Here is a 16325-nt window from a genome sequence, read left to right as displayed (position 1 = left end):
GAAAGTCTAAAGGCGTTTTGTTCATGCTCCAACGACTTTCATCTATGCGATTCCCGTGAGGATGGATCTTTGGCCGCTAGGTATCATTCAAAGCAAACCGGTGGTCATCTGAGAGGCACGTAGCGTGAGCTATTTCGACTTGGGACGAATCGCTGGGCCCGAACTCCTCAAGGTGTCAGTCGCCGGGCCAGCCTGCCCGAAATGGAAGCTGGTCGACCTATTGGCGCCGGGGCCACGAATTGCTTGTGAGGGTGCTGTAACGAATGCCGTACATATGGATAGCACTGCCTTACCAGATGAGATGATGTGAAATGCTAAGAAGTCAGGGGCGGGTCAACGAGTTGGCTGGCGGATAAGAGGTGGCGCCAGTCAGCTACAGCGGCAGCGGTGAGGAACGTGTCCAGGTCCTGTCTTACTATGTTTGGCTGGTTTGTAATAAGGTCTTTCTTACAAGTCCCCAAAACAGCTGGTCTGCAGCAAGGCAATCAAGGGGTCCCCGGGGGTGTATTCTGGCAGAAACGGAGATTTGGGGGAAAGACCCGGGAAAGAAGAAGAAGACATGGATGGAGCCAGGAGGTAAGAGAGGGAGGGGATTCGGGGTTCGAGGGTGAAGCCCAATTAGATTGCGTGATCGAGCGGAAAGACTCCCGATGTGGTGGAGAACTATCCAGGACGTGGCGTTGAAGGGGTCATTTGGCTGCCCTTTGCTTACTTTCTAGGCCGAGAAGGGAAACAATTGACCTCGATCGAGATCTCTCTCTGTGGCTTGTGCGTGTTGGAGGCCCTCCCTTGGGGGTAAAGGTGAAGCCCAGAGTGCTAACCGGCACGTGTCTCGTTTGCCGTGCGCGAGCGGACTTGGAAAGAGCTTGAGAGTCCTTGATCCAGTAGATTCCCGTCCAACTGGTCGGCGGCCCCAAATCGGTAGTGCCGTTTCAACACTAGCTGGGAAGATACTTATCATGGACTCGGATGCATTCCCCTTTGCCGTACGGTCGGCGTTACGCCGTGAGATATCCATGGGATTGATTTCGTCACTGATTTTCACTCCATTTTCATCACAGACAGGCTACGGAAAGATAACGGACGCCCACCTAGGTAGAGGAATGTCTTTCGTACATCCCCCGAGAACACATCCTTCCGGATTTTGCGCAATTGGCTAACTAGCCAGCCAGCCGCCTGCCAGCCATCCAACCTTGTTTTCCGCCGTGTTGAATCCGAGGCTAGTGACATGGCATTTCTACACAAGTGCATTCTCAATAATTCCTCCATGAACAAACCTTATAGCTAACCCTCCTCGCACTTCCCCCGCCCCCTCTCGAATTCTTCCCATTCCTCTCCCGCTTGGCGTCGCCGGATGTGCGTATCTGTAGTTGGTTGCGTTGCTATGGCGTGTCGCGACTGATTGACGACACCTTATTGATGTTTGCTAGCAATAAAGTAACACTGATTAGTTGAGATGCGTGGTCGCCAAGGCGGTCCTTCTTGAGATCGCACGGTTACATAAAATGATCGAAACATGGTAAAGCAAATTCACTGTCTAAAATAAAACATAAAGACGGGTATCATCTTAGGTAAATGGGCAAAGCCATGCGGGCTCACAGGTTCGGTCAGACTCAACTTCTCGAGGCACGCCTGGATACCGACGTGTCCTCCAGACAAGACGGGTTCTGGGATTCGCAAGGGGATTGCGGGCTCCCAGAGCTCCCAGGGCTGTCCGAGGTCTCCAACTTTAGATCCAGCAATTCAGCAGACTCTGCAGTGCGGGAAGCAAGAGGGTCTGGGTCACCAATGAGAGTCGGCAGCGCTAACGCTTCCGATTCCAAGGAACGAGTCGGCGGGCTGCCAAAGCAAGTTTTTCTTTCTTGTCTCTTGCCTACTGCCCCCTCTCGTGTCACAGAGTCCAAGGGTCCTGCGGCCGGTTGCTCTCACTAATCGACATGGAGATCTCGGGAACCGCGGTGAATCGGTATCTCAAGCCTACACCTGCTACAGCCAAACAGGCTAGCGTGTATTCGTGTCTCCTCAACTACCACTGTAAGCCGCCCGGGAACTCCTGCCATGTTACATCTGCCCCTCCCTCCCTTTTATCTTGCTTTTTCTCACTGGGGATCGCTTCCCACACCTCGGTGGATACTAAGATACCTTAGCAGGCGTTTTGAATACTTTGTGTGCATGCTACACCTGTAGTTAGGTCGCGAAGTACCCGATGAGAAATAACACACGGCAGAAAACACAGGAAGAGACCCTTACTCCAACGTTCGAGCTCCCATTCGTGAAAGTGGGTTATGGCCCACTCCCATGTGGTCGCTACTTATCCCCCTCATCGTCGATTTCTATGGTGCATCGTTGGGCTTTTTCGATCTCCAGGGTCTAGCTGCCCGTCACACCCCATACCGTTCATTGACATCAGACACGGAACGCACGCAGGTTCCGTTTCCTGTCAATTATGCGCCGCCTGACCGCCTATGACTTCTAGACTAACAACTCTTTTTTTCTCCCATCCAGGTAGGGATCCTGCTGAGTTTTCCGCCGTGCTACCCCCTCTTGTTTCTGCTCACAGCATCGCTCGTTCCCTCACGGTGGCAGGTAAGGTCGGAAGTCGTATGCCGTTGCTCTGTTTTAAGTAGTCAACGCTGATGACCACCAAGTATAGACCCTTCAAATCAGCCGAGCGAGCTATCGAGTTGGTGCACTCCACACTTATGCTATGTACACTGGGTAAGTAAGTAGACGGGTACATGTGTATGCAAGCTATCCGGTAGCAACCCCAGTAATCCCAAGAGCCCGCAAACATAGACACACTCTCCCATTTTGACTTTCCCCTCCAGAACGTTTGGCGCGCCGGCGGACTCGTGCTCCCCTCCTATCATCGCTCTTCCCGTATCATATCCCCTTTCGTTCCCTCCAACAAATAGATCGACGATCACGACTCCTTGGGTATCAAGGTCCCTTGATATCGGCGGGGACCAACCCACCTAATGCGCCATCTTCAGACCCTGATGACAATGTTGAATCAGCCGCTGGACATGTTCACCTGATCATGCCCGATCAACGATCGCAGTTGACACCCACGCTTTCCGGAGTTCCTGCTCCGGCAAGTTGCAACGCGCTGTCACGTACATATCCCCCATACCAGACCCTACCGCGCCACACCCGAGGCGCTGACAGAGGAGCGCTGCACCTCGTCCACGTCAGGCCTTTGAGCCGGCCCTCCGCCGTTGCCGTGCTGTGCATCTTGTTCAGCCAACGGCGCAATTGGTCTGTCAGTTTGTCTTCATTCCCGTTGCTCGAGTCGGCCCCGTCGCCCTCACGGCGGGAGCTCAGACTATCTGGGCCGGTATTTCCATCCCGTCCTCAGAGTGACGTTGTTGTAGATTTTGGCGACTCCCGGAACCGTAACGTCTCCCCGCTCCCGCAGATTTTTGATAACTCCATCTGTACCCTCGGCTCTGGGCGACACACAGTAGCGTACAACGTCTTGGCATCCTTTATAGAGTACCCTGGCGCACCTATTCCAAAGTGCTTGTACACCAAGATATCCGCAAAGGTTTTACCCTTTTGCCATTACTCGGTTGTTCTCCACGCACCACTGAGAAGCTGCTGCATCTTCGTCCTGGCAGAGCCGGATCAAGCTGGCCTGGGTTGAGGATTGAATGCACTTTTGACAAACTCGACACATCCACAGGATAGGAGCAGGAGAGACCAACGCAAGTTTACCTCGCCCGGGTTCAAACGCGTCGATGACTGACTAATGTTACATGCGCTGACTGATTCGGTCAATCGATTGAGGGTCAATTTTCCTGCCCCCAGAATTTGGACCCATTCTGGCCATGCATGGTCTATCGCCTCAAGCCCCCTTCTCTTTGGGCTCTGCGCTGTCGTTCATACCCCTTGTTCGTGTACTTGTCATTTTATGTTCCTGTTCCACTCTTCTTGTCTTGCTTCCTCTTTGATATGGGTTATACTTGGCACTGTGGTTAAGTCACCCGCCGTTGTCAACCGAGTTGAGATGCGGTTATGCCTTGCTGCCACAGGTGGTGTAGCAGCCGATGTTCATTTGCGGGAAGAAAGGGGGCCCCCCGCAGCCCAGTTGACAGTTGACCATTTTAGCCAGCGTCACTCTCACGTCATTAGCTTCTTCCATCCAGAACCAAGTGCGTTTTCAAAATGGCCCGTTCCTTCGGTCTGCTTGATTTCAAAGTCCTTTCCGTCTATCGAAAGCCTAGCCACCGTCGACTCTACGCTCCCTATCGATTGATCAATTTGTTACCCATTGCTTTGAAACTAGACTGTCGCAGGCGACAGCATCGTGCAACTGATGGTTGCTGGAGCTAGCGCAACTTGGACTTATCTTGCCTACCTTAGTCCCTCAATGTGATTTCGGAGGCAGGTAGGTAGGTTTGGTGTCGGTCCACCACCGGAGCCCTGTTATTGTGCCGATCCTTTCCCACTGGGCACCGTACAAACACGTACTTGCCAAGTACACAAGTCCGCTTTTCCCCTAGGGAGGTAGTGTGCGCACTCCCTGGTTGCCCAAGGTACATGGAGCAGTGCTCCTTTCGACTGGGCATTCCCTGTGGACATCGAGACGATCTTTGGTCCCTGGAGTTCTAGACCTTCTACTCAACATGGGGCTACCCTGCAGCCAGGAAGTAAAATCTCGATGCCACCATCAAAGCGAACTGCCAGAGCATGCTATTCAAAGGCCTTGCTGTAGGAGATTTATGTCCATCGTGCAGATGGAACATGATGAGGCAAGCCACGGTCAGCAAGAGATGTGTTACTTCAGTGGCTCTATGCTGTTGCAAAAGGACCGCGTATGGTCCCTTTTCCCTCCTTCTCTTTTCTGATTGCGCATTCCGACCCCCTCTTCCTAAATCCAGGGACCTCCGCAGAGCCCGCCCTCACCGAGGCGGGGAACCCATCCGCTCATTTTTCCTAATGCAATGATGTTACTGCAAGCTGCAATCTCGGTGTCCACTCTGCCTTACAAATTCTGAAGGGATCCGATTGCGACTCTTGACCCTCGTATGTTGTACGTCACTGTGCCATTGATAGTGTGCACCGGCCCCGCTTCTCATTCGGCCGCGGAGGGAATCGCCCATGTGGGTAGACAGATGCCGGGTCAACCAACAGGGGGAGGGACAACGGTCCTCCGGAATTGCCCATTGTTCCAACGGATGAACTTCAACAATAGGAGGAAGGCAGACGAAGGAGAAATAGGAAAACTCCTGTTTCCCGGGATAAGACAAAACGATAAGGGAACATCCTTGGCAACCGGAAACTGTACACCCGCCAATGTTCTATCAAATGAGATCCGCAGTACTTTACAGCCCGAAGCCTCGGCCTGATAAACCAACATCTTCGTCATCAACAACAACAATAACAACCATCAACACAGACAAGACTACCAGCGGCCCGGATCCCAATCAAAAGCACAGGAGAGGAGCTAGAGGGACCCTCCACATCAAAATTTGCCCCCAGTAAACCCTGTGATCAAACATGATCTGTTCCTAGCATGGTCTCCTCCGCCGTCGGAATCGACTCCGGTATTCCTGGGGTCCAATAGGAGGCGGCGGAGGGAGAACAAATGGGGGCAAAGGCTCGAGGGTTCACCTGTTTCAAGGGTGTGCGTACCCCGGAAGTCCTCAGGTCCTATGTGCTCACAAGGACGACAGGTTCGGTTGTTCAATCGCGTGGCGACTCGAGCTTTGGGTGGTCTGGCGCGTGGCGACAGATGTGACCGGCGACGGTGAGGGGCTTCGAGCTCAGCCCTCGCCTACCCTTGGCGGCTCGTGTCTACGCACTTTGATTTGCCGTCTCGTGCGCTCTGCTCTGCTCGAGCTTTCAATGCCTTATCCCTAGCTGAACCTTGCGGAGTAAGCTGCCCGGCAAAACACTACAAGCAGAGAGGGGGAACTTGGAAGAGGAGCCAAAGATGGTGGGAGATAAGCTTCTCCGCAAAACCTAACAATAGCTGAACCTTGGAATCACCATGCTTCTCACCACAAGTACCCCCCCTCACCATCCATCAAGGGGTCTCTGCACCGCGCGCGGATAGGACACCATCGAGGGGAGGAACGGGAACGCACAGAAGAAACGGGACCGTTAGTCTCGACCACAAAAGGCATGGCCCCAAGGGCAAAAGAAGGCCATCACGGCCCTTTCCAAGCTTGAACAGACTCTCGAACTGCCGATGGTTCCCTCGTGGATTTCTTCTCTCTTACCTTCTTCTCCCGCGTGGAGGTGTGAGCGTTTCTCGTTGTGTCCGTTCGCTCACGCGCCCAACTCATTTTCAGCACAGAACATTTGTGATCTTGCCCGACGCCCCCTCTCCAACTCACAAGTAACACAATACCTTGCAAAGCGCTGCGTTTACATAGCATAAACCGCAAGGACCTTCGAGAAGGGAAAATGTCAAAGTTGCAGTAGAGGGACATGGCGGCTTACTGACATGAGAGGCGTGCTTTCGACGCCATGGGAGGAGGGGGGGGATCGTTTGATCGACACGACCGTTGGTCTGTTAATTATATGCGATTTCCCAATTCGTATCTAAAGTTTCCAAATCAGATGTCGGGACAGACAGAAAGAAAAGAAAAACCAGAACTGCCGAGAGGGTGTGTAAAGTACGATGTACATGTCAACGTCCTCGCCCCTTGCTGTTCGGAACAACAGCCCCTGGAGCAGTGATATTCTCGTTACATTTTCGCCTTCCGAGAGTATGGCGATTGCTGATTTGACCTGAACTGAAGAGAATAGAACATGAACATGATGACTCCCAAAACGCCGCACGCCGAGTATGCCGGCCGAGTGCCATATCTGGCGCAGGCCCCGTTCGCGATGATACCCCTCCATTCAATTTGCCAGGATCGGCTGCTTGAGTGAGAGATATACTCTTCGTCAAGTGGTGTATTTGCACCTCATTGACCCCAACCCGCTCTGTTCCATGCTTAATGAAGCTTAAACCTCACATCCCCTCCTGCCCCCTCTGGCCCGTCGGATTCTTGTCAGCCGCTTCGCGGGGGCGGCGGACCCATCTTGCCTGCACCGGTATCAACCTTTTTGCTGGGCGGCAGCTCGGGTTTCTTGAAGCCTCCTCCACCATTGGACGAGGAGCCGGCCACCTGCGTAAATGTGCCACCCTTGAACCACCGGTCCTCTTCCGCCTTCCGCTTGCGACTGAGTTCAGCCTGGACCTTGGGGTCGACGAGCTCCAGGCCCTGCACGGGCGTGAAGGCTAGCGACGATGCAGTGCCCGCTCCCACGCCCAGCGACGTGCCGACACCTGATGTCCTCAGGCCCTTACCGCGGAGGTCAATGTTGGAGTTTACAGACTGCCCGAACCCCTTGAGCGACGATGCGGCTCCGTTCATGGACGTCGCGCCGCCCCACCCCTTGTTCTTCTGGCTGAGCTTCGCCCTCGTGCGCTGGTCGATCTGCAGGTTGCGAATTCTGCCATCATTGCCCTGGCCGATCATGCCCATGCCTGCGGTGCTCTCTCCTGTACCGTAGCCGACCTCCTTTTCCTCATGGCCAAAGGCCATCCTGTTCTGTGCCTTACGTAGCTCTGTCATGGCCGTCGCCTCCTTGGCCTTCCTTGCTCTTCTTCCGCCGCGTTTGCGGGACGGCTTGTCGTCCGGCGCTGGCAGAGCTCGTGGGCCCTTGTTCGGAGGAGGCTCCGTGAGCTTCTCGAGTCGTGTAAGACACTGCTCCTTGAGGTCTTCGCCGGTTGAGCCGTCTGGGCTGGAGTGTATGCGGTCGACACGCGCCGCAAGCACAAGCTTGGCTGCCACAATGCGCATGGCCTGTCTCTTGAGGTCGTTGGGGATGCCCTGAATGATAGGTGAGTGGTAGAGGAACCCTTGTTGTCTGATACCGATGTTCGTAGCCATCCCCGCGGCACCAGCACCTTTCTTCGAGCCCCATGCCGGGATGTTGCACGAGGGCGTTTTGGCAAGGCCTGTGAGGCCACCAGCAGCATTCAATAGTTGCGCAGCCGTCAATGACCCGATCAAAGCGGTCAGGTTCGGCGCAAACAGGTTCATGCGTGACTGGACGTACTCCGTGAGGGTCTTCTTCGCCTTGTCAAGTGATATCACCATTTCGCATGCTCTGTACACGCGCTCCAGTTCATCCTGTGACATTTCCCGTCCCTTTGTTGTCGTGGCTTCCACCGTTACAATCATCAGGGATGGGCCATCGAGCACTGACCGCAGCGATACCTTGAGAGGGTTTTCCGTTGCATGCTGCAGTTTCTTGATGTTCTCTGAGTCCAAAGGCCCATTGCCCAAGATTGCAACGACCTTGGCGTATTCCAGCGGGTTTGTGATGAGCGTTTCAAGCTCTGGAAACCGTATCGAGTAGTGATCTCGGATGTACTTGTGCACCAGAACTATCTCACTGTCGATGAGTGTAGAAAGACTATTCGACTGCGTGAGGAGGTGGTACTCGGGGTGGTCTTCGATGTTGCCGACGAGCTGCGTTGGAGTAGGTTGTGACTGGTAGTGTACGATTTTCTGTACCGTTCGAACCACGATGTCAGGACTAGTTCTCTCAAGAGAGGATGTAAACGCTGCTTCAGGAGAGCCAAACGTGTTGGTAAGAATCTGACTAACCTCTAGTACGGGTTCAAGGGTCTGCATAAGGCCAGCGACGCTGCGGACGTCGTCGACGCCGCCCAGTTGCATCTTCTCAACCTTGGCTTTAGTATCTTCTGCGTCCTCGGCAGAATCGACAGCGCCTTTTGAGACACCTCCCATCTCGTCGTCATCGTCCTCAGCTTCACTTTGGTCGCCGTCGACCTCCATGTCCCCGGCGGATTTGCGACCGTTCGCTTCGGGCGCATTGTCGAGAAGGCCGAGAGGATCATGGTCTTGCTGAGTGTCCTCAGCTTCGGAGCCAGAGTCCTCGAAATCCTGAAGAAGCTCGTCTGCTAGAGTGGCCATGACGAAGATCTCAGATTCTGCGGTGTTTTTCAGGCCGTGTTTCTGCGTGTAATGAAAAGCGGCATGCGCAATGTGAGTTGGTGATGGCGAAAAGTTATCCTGCAGTCCCACGGAAGCCTTGCGAGGCTGAGTTTCTTTGCTGTGGCAAGTGGATTTTCAGCCACAGAGTCTCGTTATCGGAGTGGCTGGTGGCTTGATAAGAGCTGTTTTTTCCTAGCCACGATTCAGCCTGGGGAGGCATCAACCACGCTTGGGACGCCCCGAAACACCGACAGGACTCAAAAGGCCCAGAGCCATTCGCGAGAACTTCAATCCGTCCTCGGCAGCTTCATTCGCGCATTACAATTCATCATTCCGAAGCCAAATACCACGCGACTGCTAAATTATCGACAGTTCCACTTTTCGCCGACAAGTCGCGACAATGGAGGCATCACGAGGGCCGCCAAAGGTCAAGAACAAGGCCGCCGCACCTGTTCAGATCTCTGCGGAGCAATTGCTTCGGGAGGCAGTTGACCGTCAAGAGGTTGCGCTGCAAGCGCCCACTCAGCGCTTTGCCGATTTGGAGGAACTGCATGAGTTTCAGGGAAGAAAACGGAGAGAGTTTGAGGACTATGTCCGGCGCAACAGAGTGAATCTCAACAACTGGATGCGCTATGCACAATGGGAGCTGGAACAGAAGGAATTCGCGCGCGCTCGATCGGTCTTCGAGCGCGCGCTGGATGTGCACCCTAATGAGATCCGTCTTTGGATTAGGTACATTGAGTCGGAGAGTAAGGAAGCCATTCGCAGTGTGGACGCCGGACTAGGACGCTAACATGGCTGCAGTGAAATGCCGAAACATCAACCATGCGCGAAATCTACTCGACAGGGCCGTCGCGCGCCTGCCCCGTGTCGATAAACTATGGTACAAGTATGTTTACATGGAGGAGATGCTGGGCAATGTCCCGGGAACCCGTCAAGTTTTCGACCGTTGGATGCAGTGGCAGCCCGACGAAGCGGCATGGAGCGCCTACATCAAACTAGAAAAACGATATGGCGAGTACGACCGAGCCAGGGACATATTCAGGGCCTTTACGCTTGTTCACCCTGAACCCAGAAATTGGATCAAATGGGCACGCTTTGAGGAGGAATACGGCACTAGCGACATGGTTCGTGACGTGTTTGGAACTGCCATCGGAGAATTGGGCGACGAATTCGTGGACGAGAAGCTCTTCATCGCCTATGCGAGATACGAGGCAAAGCTGAAGGAGTACGAGAGAGCCAGGGCAATCTACAAATACGCCCTGGATCGTTTGCCTCGTTCCAAATCCATGGCCCTCCACAAGGCATACACGATGTTTGAGAAGCAGTTTGGGGACAAGGATGGTGTTGAGGACGTCGTGCTGTCGAAGCGTCGCGTCTTTTACGAGGCTCAGGTGAAGGAGAACCCGAAGAACTACGATACGTGGTTCGACTACACACGCCTCGAGGAAACATCTGGTGACCTCGACAGAGTTCGAGATGTTTACGAGAGGGCAGTTGCCCAAGTGCCACCAGCGCAGGAGAAGAGGTTCTGGAGGCGCTACATCTACCTATGGATCAACTACGCCATTTTCGAGGAGCTTCAGGCAAAGGATGCCGAGCGCGCACGGCAAATTTACAGGGTGTGTCTGGAGCTGATACCGCACAAAAAGTTCACGTTTGCCAAGATCTGGCTGCTGAAGGCGCAGTTCGAGCTCCGTCAAGGCGAGCTCACGGCGGCTCGCAAGACGTTGGGCCAGGCTATCGGCATGTGTCCCAAGGACAAGCTGTTCAGGGGCTATATCGAGTTGGAGCTCAAGCTTTTCGAATTCTTGCGATGTCGGACGCTGTATGAGAAGCATATCGAGTGGAATCCGTCCAACTGCCAGACCTGGATCAAGTTTGCCGAACTCGAGCGTGGCCTCGATGACCTGGAGCGTACCAGAGCCATCTTCGAGCTGGCTGTCAGCCAGCCGGTTCTCGACATGCCTGAGCTGCTGTGGAAGGCGTACATTGACTTTGAGGAGGAAGAGGGAGAGTACGAGAGGACAAGAGAGCTCTACGAGCGCCTCCTCGAGAAGACGGACCACGTCAAGGTATGGATCAGCTTTGCGCACTTCGAGCTCAACATACCCGAAGATGAGGAGGAGGCAGAGGAGGAGGCGCCGATCAGCAACGAGGCCAAGGCACGGGCGCGCAAGGTTTTCGAGCGCGCACACAAGAGCATGCGCGAAAAAGATCTCAAGGAGGAGGCTGTCACACTGCTCAACGCTTGGTTGTCGTTTGAGCGGACGCACGGCGTCGACGACGACGTAGCGAAGGTGCAGAAGTTGATGCCGCGCAAGACGAAGCGCAGAAGGCGCCTCGACGATGACAGCTTTGAGGAGTATATTGACTATGTTTTCCCGGCCGACGACAAGCAGACCCAGAATCTATCCAATCTGTTGGCCATGGCACAGGCTTGGAAGCAACAGGGAGGAGATGCTGCGGCATAAGAAACGGAAATTTTGTATTATACTACCGTAGAGATTGAGTCTTCAATTGGACTTGCCCTATGTAGGGAGAGGGCGATATAATGGTTCGGCCCAAGGCATTTCTCGCCTCTTTGCACGAGAAAGAACAAAACAAAAAAACACGTTCGTTCCATGCATGGGTGTCCCAGGCTGCCACTCATTTAAAGCTTCCGCCCGAAACTCTCCATTCACTCGCTCAGCTTGCCACACACGTCGCGTTAATTACCAACGCGACGACGTTGGATCCTAGCACCCGGCATGAGACCAGGGTGTCTAGGCCCGCGACACGAGGATCTTGCCATCGAGATGGCGGCACCGGAAAAACGAGGCATGTCAAGTCAGTCATCTCACGAGGCCTCGCCAATCGCGGCGGCAGGCCCCACGTCGAAGGGGCGAGGGGTTGCGATGATGTCATGACCACTGCTCTGTGGGTGTCTTGTTACCAACACTCCCGATGCCACCCTTGGGGAGCTGCTGGAGGCCCCGCATGCTCAGCGCTCTGCAGGTCGGTGCCCACCGAATGAGAAACAAGCAGGTCAAGCAAGGCAGTCAAGCACCACAAGCGAGCTGGGCAAGACATGCAGAATGGGCCTACGATTAGAAACCTGGACGTCCCTCTGTTTCTCGGTCTGCCCGGCGCTTCACTCTCGACCCGTATGCTTCCGAGAAATGCAGGGGACGAAGAAACAGGGCAATATCGCACCATGGCTGACACCTAGGCATCTGCACCAACATCAGGGCCATTCGCCGGTGCCAATCTTGCATCCCGGGTGATCAGGCTACTCGTCGCGGGGCTTTGCAGCTCCTTGGCGTCTAGGCACTGCCGGAGATGGACATCGTGGGATCTGTTTCGGAGTCGCCCGCTCTCGCAAAGGAATTCGCTCAACGTATCCCATTCGGCGGTGTCGGGTTAAACGGATGGCTGGTACACAATAGGCACACAGGTTCTGAGCCAAGTGCGCGCTGAATGAAATTCGTGTCTCGTCAAAATGCTGCATCCCTCATTTCATGCCTAGTCTTGCCAGTGCAAAAACCTAAATCATAAAGCCCGTCTCCATCTCTTCCATAGAAACACTCTAGAAGATGGAAATTTAAAGAGAGCCCAAAGAACGTTTCGCGGTAGTTCCGATGAAGGCGACAAGCACTCCGGGAAGTGCACTCCCACCGCCTATTCATTGCAGATCGCGCGTTGGCGTGAGCGATAGAGACCCATACAGTCATCTTTTCCAGCGACGTATATCATCATCTCGCATTACCGACCCCTCCTTCCCTTCCCGTCTTTTTCCCGAACTTTCCCAAAGGAAAATATAAAAATAAAGTGGTCGCCATCCCTCACCGCCGCTTGTCCGTTTTTCGCACTAGCGAAACAAATGTCCGTCTTCTGTCTCGGAAACAGGGGTGCCTTCTCCTTGGTTTCCACTGAGCGACCAGGCTTCTCGGTCAGTTGAAACCCTTCATTCCAATCGGGCACTGGCTACCGGTCTCGACCTTAGCCCCATCGTGTGGCTCGTTTTGTCTGAGCTGCATGATACCAGATCCTCCCGAGTTGGCGGTGGGACCGTTATCCGCAGGACCCGGCGGCAAGGAGCAAACAGGTTGGCCAGCGAATTTGGCTTTGAATGAAGACGTGGGCCGATTAGTAACGGCGGCGATGGTCTGTCACAACCCAATTAGAATCAGTCTGGCTCGTAGTACAATAGAAAAGAATGCGTGTAGATTTGGCAAAAAGAAGGGGAAAAGGGGAGGGGTCCATCTATCTGAGTAACGCAATGCAAGGCGGCGGCTCGTCGAGGGCATGTGTGGAACGCCAGTTCTACATTCCCATTCTCATCCAGTCTTTCCAACTCTTGTCTTTAAAGAAGATGCGGCTGACGGAGCAAAAACATGATTCGTGGAAACTGTCGTGACGTCGTGAAATCTTGTACAAATATGAAATTTGAAATAAGACTGGTGGTGCGTGCGTTGGAAGGGCAGGGTGTGGAAGACCCTGCAATTCTGTGTTTGTGGCAAGTTCCAGACATGACATGATGACTTGATCTTTAGTCCCTGTACCTCCTGTCATCGTAACCAACAGGAGGTGCGGGCAAGCGTCCGGCAGAGTACGGGTTGTCGTCGTAGTATGTGGACCCGTAATCGTACCGGTCTTCCCGCGGAGACGCTGAAGAGTACCAGTCGCCAGCCCTGCTTCTTCGGTTGTCATAGCCGCTGTTGAGCCTCTTCTGCCGTTCTAGTCGTTTCTGATGTCGAAGTGCCTTTTCTTGTTGGAACTGCTTGCATTCGTGGCTCATCTCCTTGGCCTCTTTGAGTTCGGACCAGGCACCCTTTATACCGAGAGCTGCGATGCCGACAGATGCGGCGTCTTGCACCATCGCCTTCGTCTTGAGCTTCTTGGCCTCTTGTGGACTGAGACGTCCTTCCCTCACAGCCTTTTGCCTTGCATTGCGCTTCTCCATGCTCTGATAGACTCCATGTGCCGCGTGGATGGTTGCAACGGCCGCGAGGCCTGTAGTGATGACTTGCTTACCTCTCATTTTCCTAGCGCGCTTCTCGTCGTCGTCCGAGTCCCCCAGGTCCGAGTCCGAACCCACATCCGATTTACCTCCTCTACGGCGGGAACGGTCCCGGCGCCGGCTCGTGTACGAAGACCTGTCGTCGTCATAGGCGTCACGTCCACTGCGGGCGTATCCTCGATCGTCGTCGTCGTCGTATTCATCGGAATATCTTTGGCTTACACCACGACGGGAGCTGCGGTCATCATAGTGGCTGTCGTCACGGGCGTATTTGTCCCTCTCCTTCTCCTCGGGGTCGCTGCCAATGCCAATCTTGGCGAGCTTCTTGCGCGCTGAATCGACAACGCTGCGGCTCCTGCTCCGCTGGCGTCGGCCGTCGCGACTGCGACTAGAGGCCCGGCTATCGTAAGAGTCGACGCTGCGGCCTCGGCTGCGCGACCGGACATTTTCGATTGCTTTCTTCGCTCCAAAGGCGCCCAGTCCGGCTGTGGCCAGAGCGGCCAGTCCTGGCCCGCCACCTCCGCCATCAGAACGAGCGCGCGACCGCGATCGGCTTCGACCGGTCTTCCGGTCTTCTTCGATGTTGCTCTTGGATCCGTTGATGACACGGTTACCCAGCAAACCACCGATGACGGATTCGGCCAGTCCCAGCTTGCTTTGCTTCTCGCCACTTTGAGCAGCATCGATGGTGGCAGCACCGGCAGCCGCGGTGATGATGCGCTTGGTTTTTTCACCCTTCCAGCCGCCGGGTTCCTTGGCAACACGGAAGGCCTCGGTGGCTCCGGCAATAAGGGAAGCCATAGCCGCCTTCTGCATCTTGTTGGCGGCTTCTCCTCCCGGCCCTCGGGACTTGGACCGAGAGCCCCTGGAGTCCGGGCTGCCTCGCCGGCTGCGTGTGTCACTGCGCCGGTCATCACCACCACCAGCTCCTGTGAGGGCCTTAACTGCAACTCCTAACCCGGAGGCTGCCAAAGCGTTCTCCAAGAAGGACTTGCTGCCTTTCTTCTCCCTCTCGCCCTCATCATCGGAGTAGTACTCGGTTACCCTGCCGTCGCGGCCACGATGGACGACGTAGGTGGACTTGTCCTCCTCCTTTTCCTTGCGTTTGCTGTAGTACTCGGCTCCCTGGTAGCCGGCCAGTGCCCCGGCAGCGCCCAAGGCTGCAGAAGTCAGGTAGTTACGCTCAACTTCGCTGCCATGTTCCTTGGCTTCTTTTCTGTCGTAGAGCTCCTTACCACCGAATGCCAAGGCTGCGCCGGCAACAGCGGCTATGATTTTTTCTTGCTGATTGAGTACGCGCCTGCGAGACCTCTCTTCCTCGGCGTAAACAACACTCCCCGCCTTCCTGGTACGACGGTCATATTCGCGGTCGCGGTCGTGGTCGTAGTATCGGTCTCGGTCGTCGTAGCCTCGGTAGTCATCGTAGTAACCTGGCTCCGCTGAACGGGTTCTCCGGGAGTCTCTGTAGCCCGGAGGAGGGAAATCGCGGCGGACTTCTTCAATAGAAAGATCGCTGTTCTCTCGGGCCTTGGGAATGATTTCGCGTGACTGGTAGACCTTCAAGTAACCATCGTCTGCATAACGAGGGTCGATCCTCTCCTCACGGCGCTCTTCGCGCACGTAGCGGCGTGTGCGCGGAGGCTCGTAGTCGTAGCTCATGCTGGCCGACGAAAGTAAGCAGATATGCTAAGAAGACTCGGTAGAATGCTGTGTGAAGCGGGGTGTTGTAGGTATCTGGGCCAAGTAATGAAATGCCGATATGGTGTTCAAGTGTAGCACCGAAAAAAGAATCACAGCTGATGGCGGCGGCGCGACGAAAAGTCGATAGCAAGACGACGCAAATATCTGTGAGTTGTTTATAGGATGGAAGAATGAAGAACGGTTCCCGGGAGAGAGGGAGGAGGGGGAGATGGTGACGGTAGACCGGGGGCAGGGCTGGAAGTGGTGGGTGTAGGGTGGGCAGGCCCAGGGTCCAGCAGAGAGCATGATGTGGATAGTTCGGACAGATCAGCCAGCCAGAGACAAGCCTCCCTCCTCCCCCCTTCAGGCCTGCTGGGCAGGGCAGGACAGGGTCGGGTGGCCAAAGACATGGATGCAACATCTCAACGACGCATCAGCATTGCCTGTACTTGCAGAGGAGGTGCCGCAGCTGATGTAGCTGCAACAGAGAAGGACGGAGGATGCGAGACTCAGGGAGAGATGCACCTGTGCGCTACAAACTTGCGCTCAGTAACAAGAAACAGATGTATGTGGCTCTTCATTTGCGTGTGAAACAGCTGTTGTAATTCTGTATGCCAAGTAAGTACATATCTTGAACTGGTGAGCTGCCCACTCATCAAGAGTACTTCCATCTCAGG

At 54.7% G+C, this 16325-nt stretch overlaps 3 protein-coding genes across 3 annotated transcripts; 1 reads left to right on the top strand and 2 right to left on the bottom strand.

Annotated features, from left to right (window-relative positions):
- Positions 1-7007: 7007 nt before the first annotated feature.
- CH63R_11843 (Prp31 C terminal domain-containing protein) lies at positions 7008-8945 on the bottom strand (the record flags this gene model as incomplete). The annotated part of the gene is made up of 1 exon (XM_018306817.1): positions 7008-8945. The coding sequence occupies one exon, from the start codon at positions 8943-8945 to the stop codon at positions 7008-7010; it is 1938 nt and encodes a 645-aa protein (XP_018153658.1).
- A 421-nt stretch (positions 8946-9366) lies between these two features.
- On the top strand, positions 9367-11440 carry CH63R_11842 (Pre-mRNA-splicing factor CLF1; the record flags this gene model as incomplete). The annotated part of the gene is made up of 2 exons (XM_018306816.1): positions 9367-9715; positions 9771-11440. The coding sequence occupies 2 exons, from the start codon at positions 9367-9369 to the stop codon at positions 11438-11440; spliced, it is 2019 nt and encodes a 672-aa protein (XP_018153657.1).
- A 2057-nt stretch (positions 11441-13497) lies between these two features.
- Positions 13498-15627, bottom strand: CH63R_11841 (uncharacterized protein; the record flags this gene model as incomplete). Its single annotated transcript, XM_018306815.1, has 1 exon — positions 13498-15627. One exon carries the CDS (start codon positions 15625-15627, stop codon positions 13498-13500), a length of 2130 nt encoding a protein of 709 aa, XP_018153656.1.
- Positions 15628-16325: the final 698 nt, after the last annotated feature.

This window comes from Colletotrichum higginsianum, chromosome 8, assembly GCF_001672515.1.
Source record: "Colletotrichum higginsianum IMI 349063 chromosome 8, whole genome shotgun sequence".
Taxonomy (NCBI): domain Eukaryota; kingdom Fungi; phylum Ascomycota; class Sordariomycetes; order Glomerellales; family Glomerellaceae; genus Colletotrichum; species Colletotrichum higginsianum.
The sequence above is the reverse complement of the archived record's forward strand: the minus strand, read 5'-3'. Positions and strand labels throughout refer to the sequence as shown.